The following is a 13,403-nucleotide window of genomic DNA, read 5'->3' as shown; positions in this document are numbered from 1 at the left end:
TTCACAATCAAAGGCCATGCACCGTTTCATTTGGGTAAAAAAAAGACTAATTAAAAATACCTGCCTCCGTGATTTCAGCTTTGTATCACAGCTGAGCTATAGCCCAGCAAGCAACCTTGACGTTATCTCCCGTCGTGGGGGCCACTGCATGGGTGCTGAACTGTGGCCACCTGCCCCCTCTATGGGGTGAACCGCCCCCCATCCACATATCAACCCCCCAAAGCGATCAATAAAACACCAGCCAATTCTCCTCTCTCTCTCTCTCTCTCTCTCTCTCTCTCTCTCTCTCTCTCTCTCTCTCTCTCTCTCTCTCTCTCTCTCTCTCTCTCCTCTGCTGCCTTGACATTAACTCTTTTTTTCTCCTCGTGCAAAATCGCTGACCCTCATGTTTCTCTCTCCCGCTCTCCCTCCGCCAGACCTCACCCCGGAGGAAAAGGCCCGCGGCGTGGCCCGGGCTATCCGCAAGCAGACGGGCGAGGTGCGTGAGCGCTGGGAGCGGCTGACGGGCCACGTGGGCGGCTGGCAGAGCCAGGTGGAGCGGGCCCTGGAGCGGCTGCAGGAGCTGCAGAGCTCCATGGACCAGCTGGACCTGCGGCTGACCCGCGCCGAGGAGGCCAAGGAGGGCTGGCAGCCTGTGGGGGACCTGCTCATCGACTCCCTGCAGGACCACATCGAGAAGACCACGGTGAGGGGAAACGGCGGCTCTTGATCTGAAACCGGCTCACGTTTGACCCAATTCAGATTTTTTTTTTCTTGTAAAAGCCACCTGTCTTCGGTCACCAGGTGTGATGTTGACGGATTGGCCAATTTCAACCCATTTCAAAGCCCTGCCCTGTAGGGACATCACATCAGTACAGGGAGTGTCCTCCCTGATGTTTGATTGATGGATCCAACAACCTACCTCCTAATTGATTTGTTTTAGTCTTCTGGTTTTGCTATGGAGCCCAAAAGGACGAATACTATCAAAGTATCAGTAATATAAACATTCTTAAACATGCTTATATATCTAATCTAACGGGATAAGCTATTTATTTTGTTTCCATATATTCATCAACATATCTATTATTCGACCGTGCATGCATTACCGCCTGATGAATTCATCTCAGAGGAGAAATTGCCCACAACAGACTGTTTGAAAACATTCAGCTGTACATACCGGCGATGGGAAAACAAATGGGAACCATTATTACCTACCGGCCTCAGCGTTTCACCAATCAACTCAAACTATGATGGTATGTCCTGTCCACTCGGGGCTGGTTCATCATCGCTCAGGCTGGTAGTAACCAAACACAACCCCCGACGGCCGAGAGACGGTTGAAACGGTCTAACGATCTCCCATCGCCCCAAAGATTCCCATTAACATTTATTCAGTCATTTAGCAGATGCTGCACTCCCTCGCCACTTCCCAGCAGTTTGTCTAATAAATGGATGACATTTCTGTCAAGTGTCTATAACTGAAACTAATGGAGTGGGTAATCACCATGACAACCGGCTGTTCCCCCCCTCCCTCATCAAGGCCTTCCAGGAGGAGGTGGCCCCTCTGAGGCAGGACGTGCACGTGGTCAACGAGCTGTCAGCTGACCTCACCCCGATGGACGTCCAGCTGTCCTCCACCGCCTCCCGGCAGCTCGACCAGCTCAACATGCGCTGGAAGCTTCTACAGGTAAACCTCTTTCATGCTTCCTTAGTACTGCTTCTACAGGTATACATCCTCCATATTCCCTCCCTACTGCTTCTACAGGTATACTTCCTCCATACTCCACCGTACTGCCACCAGTATGGACAGATCGTGGAAATATCCTGGAAAGATTTGACGGTTGAATAAGTGAGGGAATAAAAACTGCAGCATATGATATTGTTGTGGATTTATACTTTTCCTCTCCTTACTTCCCAGCCCAGTCTGTAGTTGTTTAGATGAGTGTCCTTTAATATTTGAACCTATCTCTTGCTTGTTTTATTAAACCTGTGTTATCTCTTGCTATCTCACTCTCTCATTTATTTCCGTCTCTCTCTCTCTCCCTCTCCTCTCCTCGCTGTGTTTTTGTACCGACTGGCGTTGTCTCTCGTTCTGTGCGTACGGCGTATCGATCCGTCCGTGCAGCACAGTGTTTGTGTGTGATTTAGGCAATGGATTGCCCCTCAGGATGCTGTGTGTGGAAGCCCCCCCCCTGCTCCTCCCTGCCAGTGTTCAAAGCGGCAAGCCACACTGAAACTTTTTTTTTTTGGAAAACTGTTAGTTCTAACTGTAGACCTCTTTCAACTAAGGTAAAGCTCTTACAGTACAGTATTTTTAGACGTTATTCTGTGTTTTACTTCCATCATCCAGTGTATGATAGGCCAGTTAAACCGTGCTAGCCATCTCCCTCAAGGATGCTTTTGTCCATAGACAGACGTGCATTGGACAATAACAAGAGACAAAGCTTCAACAAAGTAGTAATTACACTACTAGCTAAATTGCAAGTGTGTTGCTGCTCTGGCCAGGCTGGGCCACATCCTGCCGGGGGGTGTGTGTGTGTCTGTGTGTGTGTCTGTGTGTGTGTGTCTGTGTGTTGCGGCCCATGGCAACAAGGATGCCCAGGACAGGCCGACCCCGGGCAGGTGGCTGGCAGCGGTCTGAAGGGCATGGAGCAAAAGGACAGACAGACAGATGACAGCCTCCAGACACTGGAGGGAGGCCATTTAGTCCCGGCGCAGGGAGGCCAGTTTGTATTTAATATCCTGTCCCGGGGTCGCAGCCAACGGCCCAACACAGAGAAGCGGCAGGCGTGCACGCGGGGGGGGGGGGGGCGTCATCAGGCCGTGGGTAACGCTAGGCGTGGGAGTCATGCAGCTTGTCAAATATAAAAGACTACCAAACGACAAACGACAGAGCTTTAATGAGTTTAGAGAGTAAAAAAGCTGAGGCGAGGTTTTGATTTTCCTCATGTGACAGCCCCGCATGAAGGAGTAGAGGACGCCCCCTGGAAATCTCTCCCAAGGTGTTGAGTCTCTCCACCGTTAATGTCTCCATCACTCCGTGGATCTTGGTCGTATATCTCGGTTAGCCATCCAGGGTCACCGTGTGTGTGTGTGTGAGACACACACACACACACACACACACACACACACACACACACACACACACACTGTGTGTGTTATTGTATTGACAACAATCACTTGTCAATAATATCACGCTTGCCTGATGGAACACAATAACCACAAAGTCACGTTACAGACAAATATGCTCCTTGGAAAACAGCACACGCTCAGACAATCAGCCTGTGTGTGTGTTTGTCTGTCTGTAAGTCTCACTCATCCGGCAAAGCGATACTGCTAGCGCTGAATTATTGCCATGTCTCATTCCTTTATTTCCCTTTTTTGTCCTTTTTACATTTAATTAATTTTCCACTGTCAGTTGGGGAACACCACTAAAAGGATGGTGTCGCTGACTATACTGTGACTGGTAGATTAAACTAAACAGCGTTTAGTTCTGAATGTGTCCCCTCCTGATCTACAGTAATTAGAATAGGAAAGGTCTCGGTGAAAGGCCGGGGCAGTAGCGATGTGTATAATGAAGTAGCCTTGGACCACTTCCATCTATCGTTAGCTACTGTTGACTATTGTGTTCATTAACAATGTTTCCATTGGAGCTAAGAATAGAGCGGATAGACTTTTCGGCAGTAATTCAACATAGAGGCTAAAGGTGCATGTGCGGTTAGTTACGGTGTGATTTTGAATACATAACTCTGTTCAGTTCTGTGCTATGGTGACCTCACTTTCTATTGGCGTACTTGTTAATTGACTATTTTTCTACTGAGTTGTTGAACCTTGATTAGTTCTGCATGTTAAACAATTGCACATTGATTATGAACGTTTTAATTACTACACATCATTTATAATTACAGTTGTGCTTATAAGTACAGTTTACTTTGCTGCTGTATTAGTAGTGCTCTATTTGTGTATGTGTGTGTGTGCGTGCTAATATTCCCTTCTTTTTAAATATCCAGAAATTCCTACGACTATCCCAAATTATTTGTTGAAGACAAAATTCAACCCCAATGTCATTCCAACCTTGTCTGCTCTCCTATTACAATGCTTGCAGGGAGTTTATACCAGATCATCTAGAAGTAATGGCATACAGGTATGGGTTAAGCCTATTGCTGAAGGATGAGCCCACAGGTTGATTGTGGACATGGGGGTTTAACCACAGAATCTTTGGGCTGGGAGTCAAACGTCCTTACCACTAGACTAATCCTGCCCAGAAAATGGGGGTTCCATCTACTATGGATCTTGCTGACCGTGTCCCCTCCCCTTCTCCTCCTCCTCCCCTCCCCTCGACTCCTCCTCTCCTCAGGTGGCAGTGGAGGAGAGGCTGAAGCTCCTTCAGGAAGCGCATCGAGATTTCGGACCCTCCTCCCAACACTTCCTGTCCAGTGAGTACATCAGACCGTCATGTAGACACACAAACCGACAACCAGACACGCACGCAAACACACACTCAGACACGCATGCACAAACATGGTACCTCATTCAACAGGTGTTCGTCTTAACCGACTCAGTGCGAGACGACGTGTGACCAAATCTTTGTATATTTCTGTCTTTCTTTATTCTTTCTTTCACCAATCTTCTTGGTTCCTATGCTTCTTCTGCTATGCATCATTCACACCGCAAACAGTTGGCGAAACCTGTAAGTTGGAGGAATAGCATGTGGATGTGGACGCACACACACACACACACACAGACACACGCACGCACGCACACGGCAACATACATGAGCTCACACACGGCGGAGCCGTTTGGATTGCAGACGAGGCCATCTACATTTGAATAATGCATGGCTTAATAACGTCGCTTCATCGAGCACCTTCACTTCCTCTTCCCCGAGAGTGGTCGTTAATACTGGGCGAGAGATACAGTGGGAGAGGAAGGGAGATGTATTGAGGGAGAAAGAGAGGGAGAGAAGATAAACACAGCAACAAGAACATTCACTAAAAAGGCAGTTTTTCCCAGCTGTGCTCCCTCCTCCTCTAATGTGTGCGATCATTTAACCATTAGGGTTTTGTTTACTGGTGGGGGAGAGATGGGTCATGGGGACAAAATTACCTCAGTCGAGGTGCTAGACAGGCTAGCCCTGGGTATTCAAGCAGCGTCGGGGATAACTGGAAGCTAGCAGCATGGCTGCACCCCCCCCACCCCCCCCCCCCCCAGACACACAGGTCTATTTTTTAAGTTAAACCGGGCTGTTTTTTATCTCCCCAACGCCCCCCAAAGCGCCAGCCGACAAGCAGCTTAATATCCCGCCCCGGGGATCAACATGGAGCGAGCCAGGTCTTATCACTCCCATCTGCCAATCAGTCTCTCTTGGTCTCTTTGTGTTGCTCTCTCTCCATCTCTTTCCGTTTTCCTCTCTCTCCATCAATTCCCATTGACCTCTCTCTCCATCTCCTCCAGTTTTTCCATTTCTTTCCATTTCCCTGTCTCTATCCGTCTGTCTGTTTCCCTCTCTATCTATTGGCTCTGTCTCCCTGTCTCTTTCGCTATCATCTCTCTCAACAATCTGGCCCGGCCTTTATATTTCTTTATATTTCCCTGTCTTTCATCTATCCGTCATTTTGTAGCTCTCCCATTCCTCTCTTTCTCTCTCCCTCTTTTTCTCCATCTCTCTGTTTCTGTCGGTCCCTCTGTTTCTCAGTCTCTCCATCTCTTTCCATCTCTTCCCTGTTTGTGTGGGTCTTTAGCTTATTTTCAATCCTTCTTTAGCTCTCCCTCCCTCTGTTCATCTCTCCATCTCTCTCTTCCTCTCTCTTTCCGTCTCTCCAAATTTGCGTGGGTCCTTAGCTTCCTTCTCTATCTTTCTTTAGCTCTCATCCCTCTGTTTCCACCTCTCTCTTCCTCTCTCTTTCCATCTCTCCAAATTTGCGTTGGTCCTTAGCTTCCTTCTCTATCTTTCTTTAGCTCTCATCCCTCTGTTTCCACCTCTCTCTTCCTCTCTCTTTCCGTCTCTCCATATTTGCGCGGGTCCTTAGCTTCTTTCTCTATCTTTCTTCGGCTCTCCCTCTCTCTGTTTCCCCTCTCTCTCTCTCTCTCCCTCTCTGTCCGCCGTACCCTCTGTGCGTGGGGCAGCGTAAGCCGGGGGGCGCGGGGGCCGCACCGAACCGGCTTAGAGAAGCTCCTCGCCACACATTGTTTTTGTGAACGTCACGCAGCATTTCAGCTTGGCTGCCTCTCTCTCCCTGCCGATCTGTCACAGAGCGGCGTCTCCTCCCCGCTCGCCGTCTGTCTCGCCGAGGCTGTCCTCTCCCTGAGCCACTGCCCCTGCTTATCTTGTTCTCTTATAATGAAACCTACAGCGCAACGCTGTGCTGTGCCAGTGATGCAACCCCGGCTGCTTTTGCTTCTTCCTTCTCGATAGCTCCTCATTGGTCTCTCTCTCTCTCTCTCTCTCTCTCTCTCTCTCTCTCTCTCTCTCTTTGTCTCTGTCTCTGTCTCCCGCCCCCTACCTCTCCCGCTCTTTCTCTCCCCCCTCTCCATTTCCCTCTCTCTCTCTTTTTCTTTCTTTCTTTCTTTCTCTCTCCCTCGCCCTCCCTCCCTCTCTTTCTCTCACTCCCCTTCATCTCTTCTTTTGCACATTTTCGTCTCCCATGAGAAGTGAGCGCTTATTGTGAGTGTTATTATGACTTTATCTGTGTTATCATTTTGCAATACTAGTATTAACAGTGCAATATTAATTGAACACCTGCGTCCGGTGGGCACCGTAGGGGTCCGTTATAATGAGCCACCCTTGCCGTGGTGCTCGTAGGGCTGTTGGGCTGCCTCCTCTTCATTTTGAGTCGATTTTTAACCCAATGTCAGGCTCGGTTACGTCAGGCATGTAACGTTTTGCTCCAATGCTGAAGTCAATGATGTTCTGGTTTTTTGATGCGTTTCTCACTTCACTTTCCCTTTCTTCCCATGCATCATTCTCGTCATTACCGTCACCCCCTGCAGCATCGTTACAGCTGCCCTGGCAACGAGCAGTGTCTCAAAACAAGGTCCCCTATTATATCAAGTAAGTAGCCATGCCATGAATATGATTCCCGAACTGCCATTCAGCAAAACACTTCAGCACCCACGGTTCTCTTCAGTGTGTGAAGCTTAGCGGCTAAGCTCAGCGGCTATGCTTAGGCAGCGCTACTTGGTAGCGAACGTAGCACAGTGGAAAGGCTAGCTCACCCGCATGACATGTTTACTCTGTTTATGTGTGCCGTGGGCTACGGATTAGCTCACAGCTAATCCAAAGCATTGTTAGCCTGACAATTCACACCAAAAATGAGACCTCATGTGCAAGGAGAAAATAAATAGGCGGTGGGGGGGGGGGGGGGGGGGGTACAGTTATACAACATGGCTAGGAAAGTCATTTTGAAAAATGACACCCCTGTTTACAGTGATTGCCTTTCCTTACCCTTTTTTCTCTAAAATGTTGTCCATGTACACAAGCCACATAACAGTCACGTGTCACGTGTCTAAAGAGACAGGATTACGTGTGTGTGTGTGTGTGTGGCTGTTTGTGATGAGCAGGGGAAGCAGGAGCATTAGGAGCCCTATCTAGACGTTTCTCACTAGGCCCCCTTAAAAGAGAAAATCCGCGGATAGGCTTAGAGGAAGATGGGATTTGGAATGGGAGAGGCGAGTGGGTGACGTAATAAAGAAGAGGAAGAAAGAAGAGCGAGGAAGGAGAGGACAACACCTGCGCTGTGCTTGGGCCTGCGGCGGGCTAACGGAGAGGATCCGAGGAGCGACGCACACGCAGGTGGCACCCATGCGTCACCAGCAAGGACACTGCTCACAACGTAAACAACAGCAGCCTGCGATTCTAGATGTGCCAGAACCATAAACCTTCAGGGGCTGATGTCCAGTCCATAATTAGCTGCTGCTGCACTGACGCAAATTTGGATGATTAATTTTTCATGTACCTAGGGCATCTTTCTCAGAGCGAGCGGCGTTTGAATGTGTGTTGTATGATTTAGTTTTGTGATAGGTGGGAGGATGGATCGATAGATGCTACCTTGAGGTAGCTCATGGTCCAATCCAGACAGGTAATAGGTGGCATGGAGAAAAATGAAATTGTAATATTATGATGTTTTGGAGTAAAGACCCACAATATCGGCCAATGAAAAGGAGACTTTCCTCTCGGGGTGTCACAACCAAAACGTTGCCGTGCTCTCGGTCAACCTTGGAATACACAAGGGGTGTTTTTTTGTGTTATCAGATAGTCCCAGCTGCTGAGTCATGTTCGCCCAGATCCAAACGGCCCCATAAAAATAACATGATAGCAACAACAACAACAACAATGTATTTTATTTTTTCCCCCCAGAGCCATAGCTCTACTGGCCTCATCCATCCTGTCTCTCCTCCCCCAGCCATCCCACGGCAGCCATTGAGAAGCACAGTTAAATATCTTCATGTTTACGCTTAGATTCCTCTGAAGAGACATATCTGAGCCAAATATCTCTTGCAAGCACACGCGCACGCACACAGACACAAAGACACAGACACCAACACACACACACACACGCACACACACACACACACACACACACACACACACACACACACACAGACACAGACACACACACGCACACACACAACGATAAGTGCAGTGCTGCCCTGTGAAGAAAGAAAGAACAGCAGCGGCGCTGCCATCTTTGCGAGTCCCTCAGCATTCCGGTGTACATTTAAACCCGCGCCCCCCAGCCCTCTGAACACCGCGGCTCCTCTCGTCTGTATTTCACACAGAGCCCTCTCTTTTCTTCTCTAAATCGTCTTGAAGACAGAGAGAGGGTAGACAAAGGAAGAGAGTAAAAGAGGTTTGGCACCGGTGCTTCTTTCATTAAGGAGTAAAATGTCAGCCTCTTGGCACGGTAAATATACGACACCGCCGCCTCGAATGCAGATGATTCCTGGATAATGGGCGCCCGCCAAGCGCAGCTCTTCAAAAAGTGTTTCTCAAGTCCTCCGCTTTTCATCTCCCTTACCCTTGAAAGTTCTGCCTCTGTCTTGAGAGAAGGACTTTGGTAGCTCAGCTGGACTGGAACGATACTGTCTCGCCGGTTACACTGAAGAGAATGGTCTGTGTGTGTGTGTGTGTGTGTGTGTGTGTGTGTGTGTGTGTGTGTGTGTGTGTGTGAGAGAGTGTGTCTCGGTCTGAGTGTGTGTATAAATAATCTGCAGACTGTCATGGCCGCATTACATCGTCTTTGATGTTGTTAGCCGGACCCTCACAGCTGCGTGACGACCCGCTTTGATTCACACGTCCCGTGGCGGAGGAACTCATCGTCCCTCCCCCTGTCCCCCCATAATCCCCCTCCCCCCCCAAAAAATGGCCGATCCGTCCGGTTTGTCAGCTTTTCAATGCGGATCAAACAGGAGCTGCTTCCATCGCAGCACTAGGTAATGAATGATATTAGCCGGTCCCAAGCCCTACTGCGGACATTAGGCTACGGATGCCAGACCAGGTGTGACCATGGGGGGGGCCGGCCCAGGGTCTCCGTCTCCGTGGGCTGATGAATAGTGATGAACATCTGGGGGGAGAGGGGGACGGAGTGGATGGGTGGCAAGGGGTTTATTGGTGACTCTCTTCCAACTGGTTCCTCGCCAGGACGCTGGCGGCCCACTGTGTGTGCGTTTGTCGGTGTGTGAGTGGGTGTGGGGGTGTATGCCTGGGTGGGTGCATGCATGGGTGTGCTTTGAGAGGAAGACATTGAGATGATGAAGGTTGAGGGGGACAAAAGAGGCAATCTATAAAATCTACCCGGGGAAGGTTGGGTGAGCCGGAGTTAAGTGGACTCCGCGCCCACAGCAGAGACAGTGCAGTACATCAAGATGTCCTGTCATCTATTTGGCATAAAAACAGCCCGCCACAGAATAAGCAAAACAAACGGGAGAAGGGAGTCGAAAGAAGGGAAGGAGGCGAGAGGAGCATTGACACGCTTGGGTTTGTTCTATTCTGGGCCTTGTGTTTTATGACGGTTCTCTTATTTTCAATATTTGATGTTTTCCCAGGCTTTGTTTGTGAGTGTGTGCCGAACACACGCTGAGGAATTGGTTTGAGGGGGTGGGAGTCAGCTCTTAGACGTCTCTATGGCGGCCTGATGCGGCTCTTCAACCGTCTCCCCGCCGTTAAGCCTGGCTGTACCTTTCGGTGGTTCCTATCGAGATCTGACGTTTGTGTGTCTGTGTGTATCGGTAAATGTGTGCGTTGTTTGTATTTTTGTCTTTATTCTTTGTGTATGTGTGTTTGTTGATGCACACTCTTGACTGTCAAATTCACATAAATGATCAATATTATATACAAAAAATGCTGAAAGGGGTTGTTGACGGCAGTATTGAAAACTTTTAATATTTTTAACTTGAAAAATGTTATATATATACTGTATGTTGCTCTCTGATGTTCATGAACATGCTCTCAGTGTGTGTTTGTATCTCTAATTCCTCAAAAAAAATCTGTGGCTTTTAAGTTTGTATAGAGTAGTTGTGTGAGTGTGTGTGTGTCCACAGCTTAACATCTGCCTCTGCTTGGTTTTGTGCTCTTTTTAATCCAGCCATCAGACACAGACCACCTGCTGGGACCATCCGAAGATGACAGAACTGTACCATTCACTAGGTAGACGCACACACACACACACACACACACACACACACACACACAGTAATGAGGGGAAGGTAGCTTGTGTCAAATAGGCCACGGTTCCGAAGAGAGGGGCAAACTAACCCAATTACACAGCCCGTACCGTGGAGGGCTCCTCCCACCTCATGGAAGTCAGCCTGTGTTTGCGTGATGCCCACAGAGCGCACCCAGGGATCGCTCTCCTGCTGGGCCCAATGAACTGGATCACTAGCTAACCCGACTCTCCATCTGCTGTCCTCTCTCTCTCTCTCTCTCTCTCTCTCTCTCTCTCTCTCTCTCTCTCTCTCTCTCTCTCTCTCTCTCTCTCTCTCTCTCTCTCTCTCTCTCTCTCTCTCTCTCTCGATCTTTCCCACAGCGGACCTGAACAACGTGAGGTTCTCTGCTTACCGGACGGCCATGAAGATCCGTAGGCTCCAGAAAGCCCTGTGCTGTAAGTTATCTCTATGCACACAGACACACGCACACAAACACACAAATCACTGTTGAAGTCTGTGTCCAGGTGTAAATCGGGATGTACTAACGATTTGAAACCGTGCCATACACACAGCCAGAATAACATGCAAAAGTCAAACATAGTTTTAGACTCCACATTTAACACTGTGTGTACACACAGGGCTGTCAATGTAATTTTATACAGGTGACCCCAACTCCAGTTAGTTTTCTCTCCATCAACATGGTTTGTTTCCACACAGGGGGTTGTTGTTTTCTAGAATCTTTGCACCCTGCTAAATTACATGCAAGTAATTACTTTGTGATCAGGTGGCTTTTTACAAAGCTTAAAGGCTTGGCTTTGTATCGTTATGACTAACTAAACAAAACAGTATCCAGGTCCGTTTACACTGCTCATTTGTATCCCTGTGTTTGAAAACATGTGCGTGCGTGTGTGTGTGTGTGTATGTGTGTGCACGGCATGCATATGTGTGTGTGTGTAGAGCACCAGGCATACATACCACAATATGTGTGCTCATCAAAGCACCAATAGTGTTATTATGTTTGCCAGCTGTTAATGACTCAATGATTCAGCCGCTTTAGTTTGCTATCTCATATTGCCTCTGTGATCACGCGCTCGTGTTTGTTTGTGACGCCAGCTCATAAGTCTGAGTGACTTCCACTCCCGGTGCTGCAATTCAATTTCACCCATTAGATTAGAGCTGTGGCAGCACACACACACTGACACACACATGAACGCACACACGCGCAGGATCTGTAGTTATTAGTTATTGGCCTGGTTTCTGGAAATTTAATTCATGTTCGCTCAGAGGGATGTGCAAGATTGTCTGTCTGCATGTGTGTGTGTCTGAGTGTCTGTCTGCGTGCTTGCGTGTGTGTGTGTGTGTGTGTGTGTGTGTCTGTGTGAGTGTGTGTGGGTGGCACGTGAGAAAGAAGGGCAGAAGAAAAAAATGACACACACACACACACAGCAGGCATGCCATAAAACAGCTAATTAGGTTAAGTGTGCACCGTGGGGAGGGGGCCAGGGCGAATACGCCCACAGTGGTACTTCCTGCCATTGCGCCACGCTCTCCTGGCTCCATAGTGGCGTTTAGCACCACCACGGGTGCCAGCCGTAAGTGGCCACGGCACTGACCCTTTTGCTTTAGTTGCGAGGAGGCCGTTGTCCGTTGTGGAGATGGGTTGGGTTCGGTGTAAACACACCCTGCAACTGATTGAGGTGGCGTGGAGTGATGGAGGTCACAGACAAAGAGGGAAGGGTAGATCAAGGCTGAGAGGGATGAGAGAGGGAGGAGAGAGGGAGGGAGATAGATGGAGAGAAACAGAGACTTGATCTGTAGTAGACGACAGATGGAGGAGAGGGTAGAAGGGGTTTGATGCCAAGCGGCCATGATGAAGGTCAGAGAGGGTGAGGAAGGTGAATGCGGAGCCTGGGCTAGTGTAGCTCTGGGTTTCAAATCGTATTAGTGCTCGGCGATCAATAGAAAATGAATTATATGGATTTGATATGCCATTTGATGGATGTTTTTATCCAAATGGTCTGGATAGTACCGTGACTGCATACATTATTAGCATGGGTGCCACCCCTTGGATTCACTAAACTATTCCTGGCAGGCCTATCCGTCTCTTTGAGCTAGATAGATAAAATATTGATTAAACTGTTGTTAATCTATTGATGATTTTGGCAATTTAGCAAGTGTATCGCTTTAGAGATGGAAATATCCATTTTACCTTTTCCCGTCTCTTTTGAGATACTACAATTTACTTGTAAGACAAAGAAGAAAAAAAACAGCTTGTAAGACAAATCAAGCCAATTCAAGACAACATAATTTGGCTCCTGGAACTTGTGATGGGCACTTTCCATTATTTACGACATGAGGTGGCCTGAGATTAATTGGCTTTCCACGATGAACATAATTGTTAGTTGAAGAGCTCTGAATCATATCCAAAACTCTTTCTTCACTGTGACAGTATTATTTAATTTGATATTTTAAGTTAAAAGTTTAAATGACCTTAGTCGTATTTCATGATGAAGTGCACGCACACACAGTCCTGTACACCACCCAAATACGTCTGTGTGTGGGTCTGTGGGTGAAGGAAGGTGTGTGTTACTAGAATCTATGGATAGATTGCTACGCTCTCTCCCACTCTGAGCTACACCCAAACACACACTCCCGCGTGCGTGTGTGTGTGGAACATGTGATTGTGATTTGAGGGGAGAGTAAACCCTCCTTATTTACATAACTCTCAATTCAATCACAACCGTGTGCACCCATTTGCACTTTAACGCTTACATGTGTGAGCT

General features: G+C 48.2%; 1 protein-coding gene across 4 annotated transcripts in view; it reads left to right on the top strand.

Annotated features, from left to right (window-relative positions):
- utrn (utrophin) overlaps window positions 1-13,403 on the top strand; it is a 169,168-nt gene that overhangs the window by 114,380 nt on the left and 41,385 nt on the right. For all 4 annotated transcript variants that reach the window (XM_084483729.1, XM_084483728.1, XM_084483730.1 and 1 more), the window contains 6 exons: window positions 417-685; window positions 1,517-1,663; window positions 4,334-4,412; window positions 6,967-7,027; window positions 10,560-10,621; window positions 11,001-11,075. In XM_084483729.1, the coding sequence (XP_084339855.1) occupies window positions 417-685; window positions 1,517-1,663; window positions 4,334-4,412; window positions 6,967-7,027; window positions 10,560-10,621; window positions 11,001-11,075 (693 nt within the window). The remainder of the gene's footprint in view (window positions 1-416; window positions 686-1,516; window positions 1,664-4,333; window positions 4,413-6,966; window positions 7,028-10,559; window positions 10,622-11,000; window positions 11,076-13,403) is intronic.

The sequence above is a fragment of the Micromesistius poutassou genome, assembly GCF_964030765.1.
Source record: "Micromesistius poutassou genome assembly, chromosome: 19".
Classification (NCBI taxonomy): Eukaryota; Metazoa; Chordata; class Actinopteri; order Gadiformes; family Gadidae; genus Micromesistius; species Micromesistius poutassou.
The sequence above is the reverse complement of the archived record's forward strand: the minus strand, read 5'-3'. Positions and strand labels throughout refer to the sequence as shown.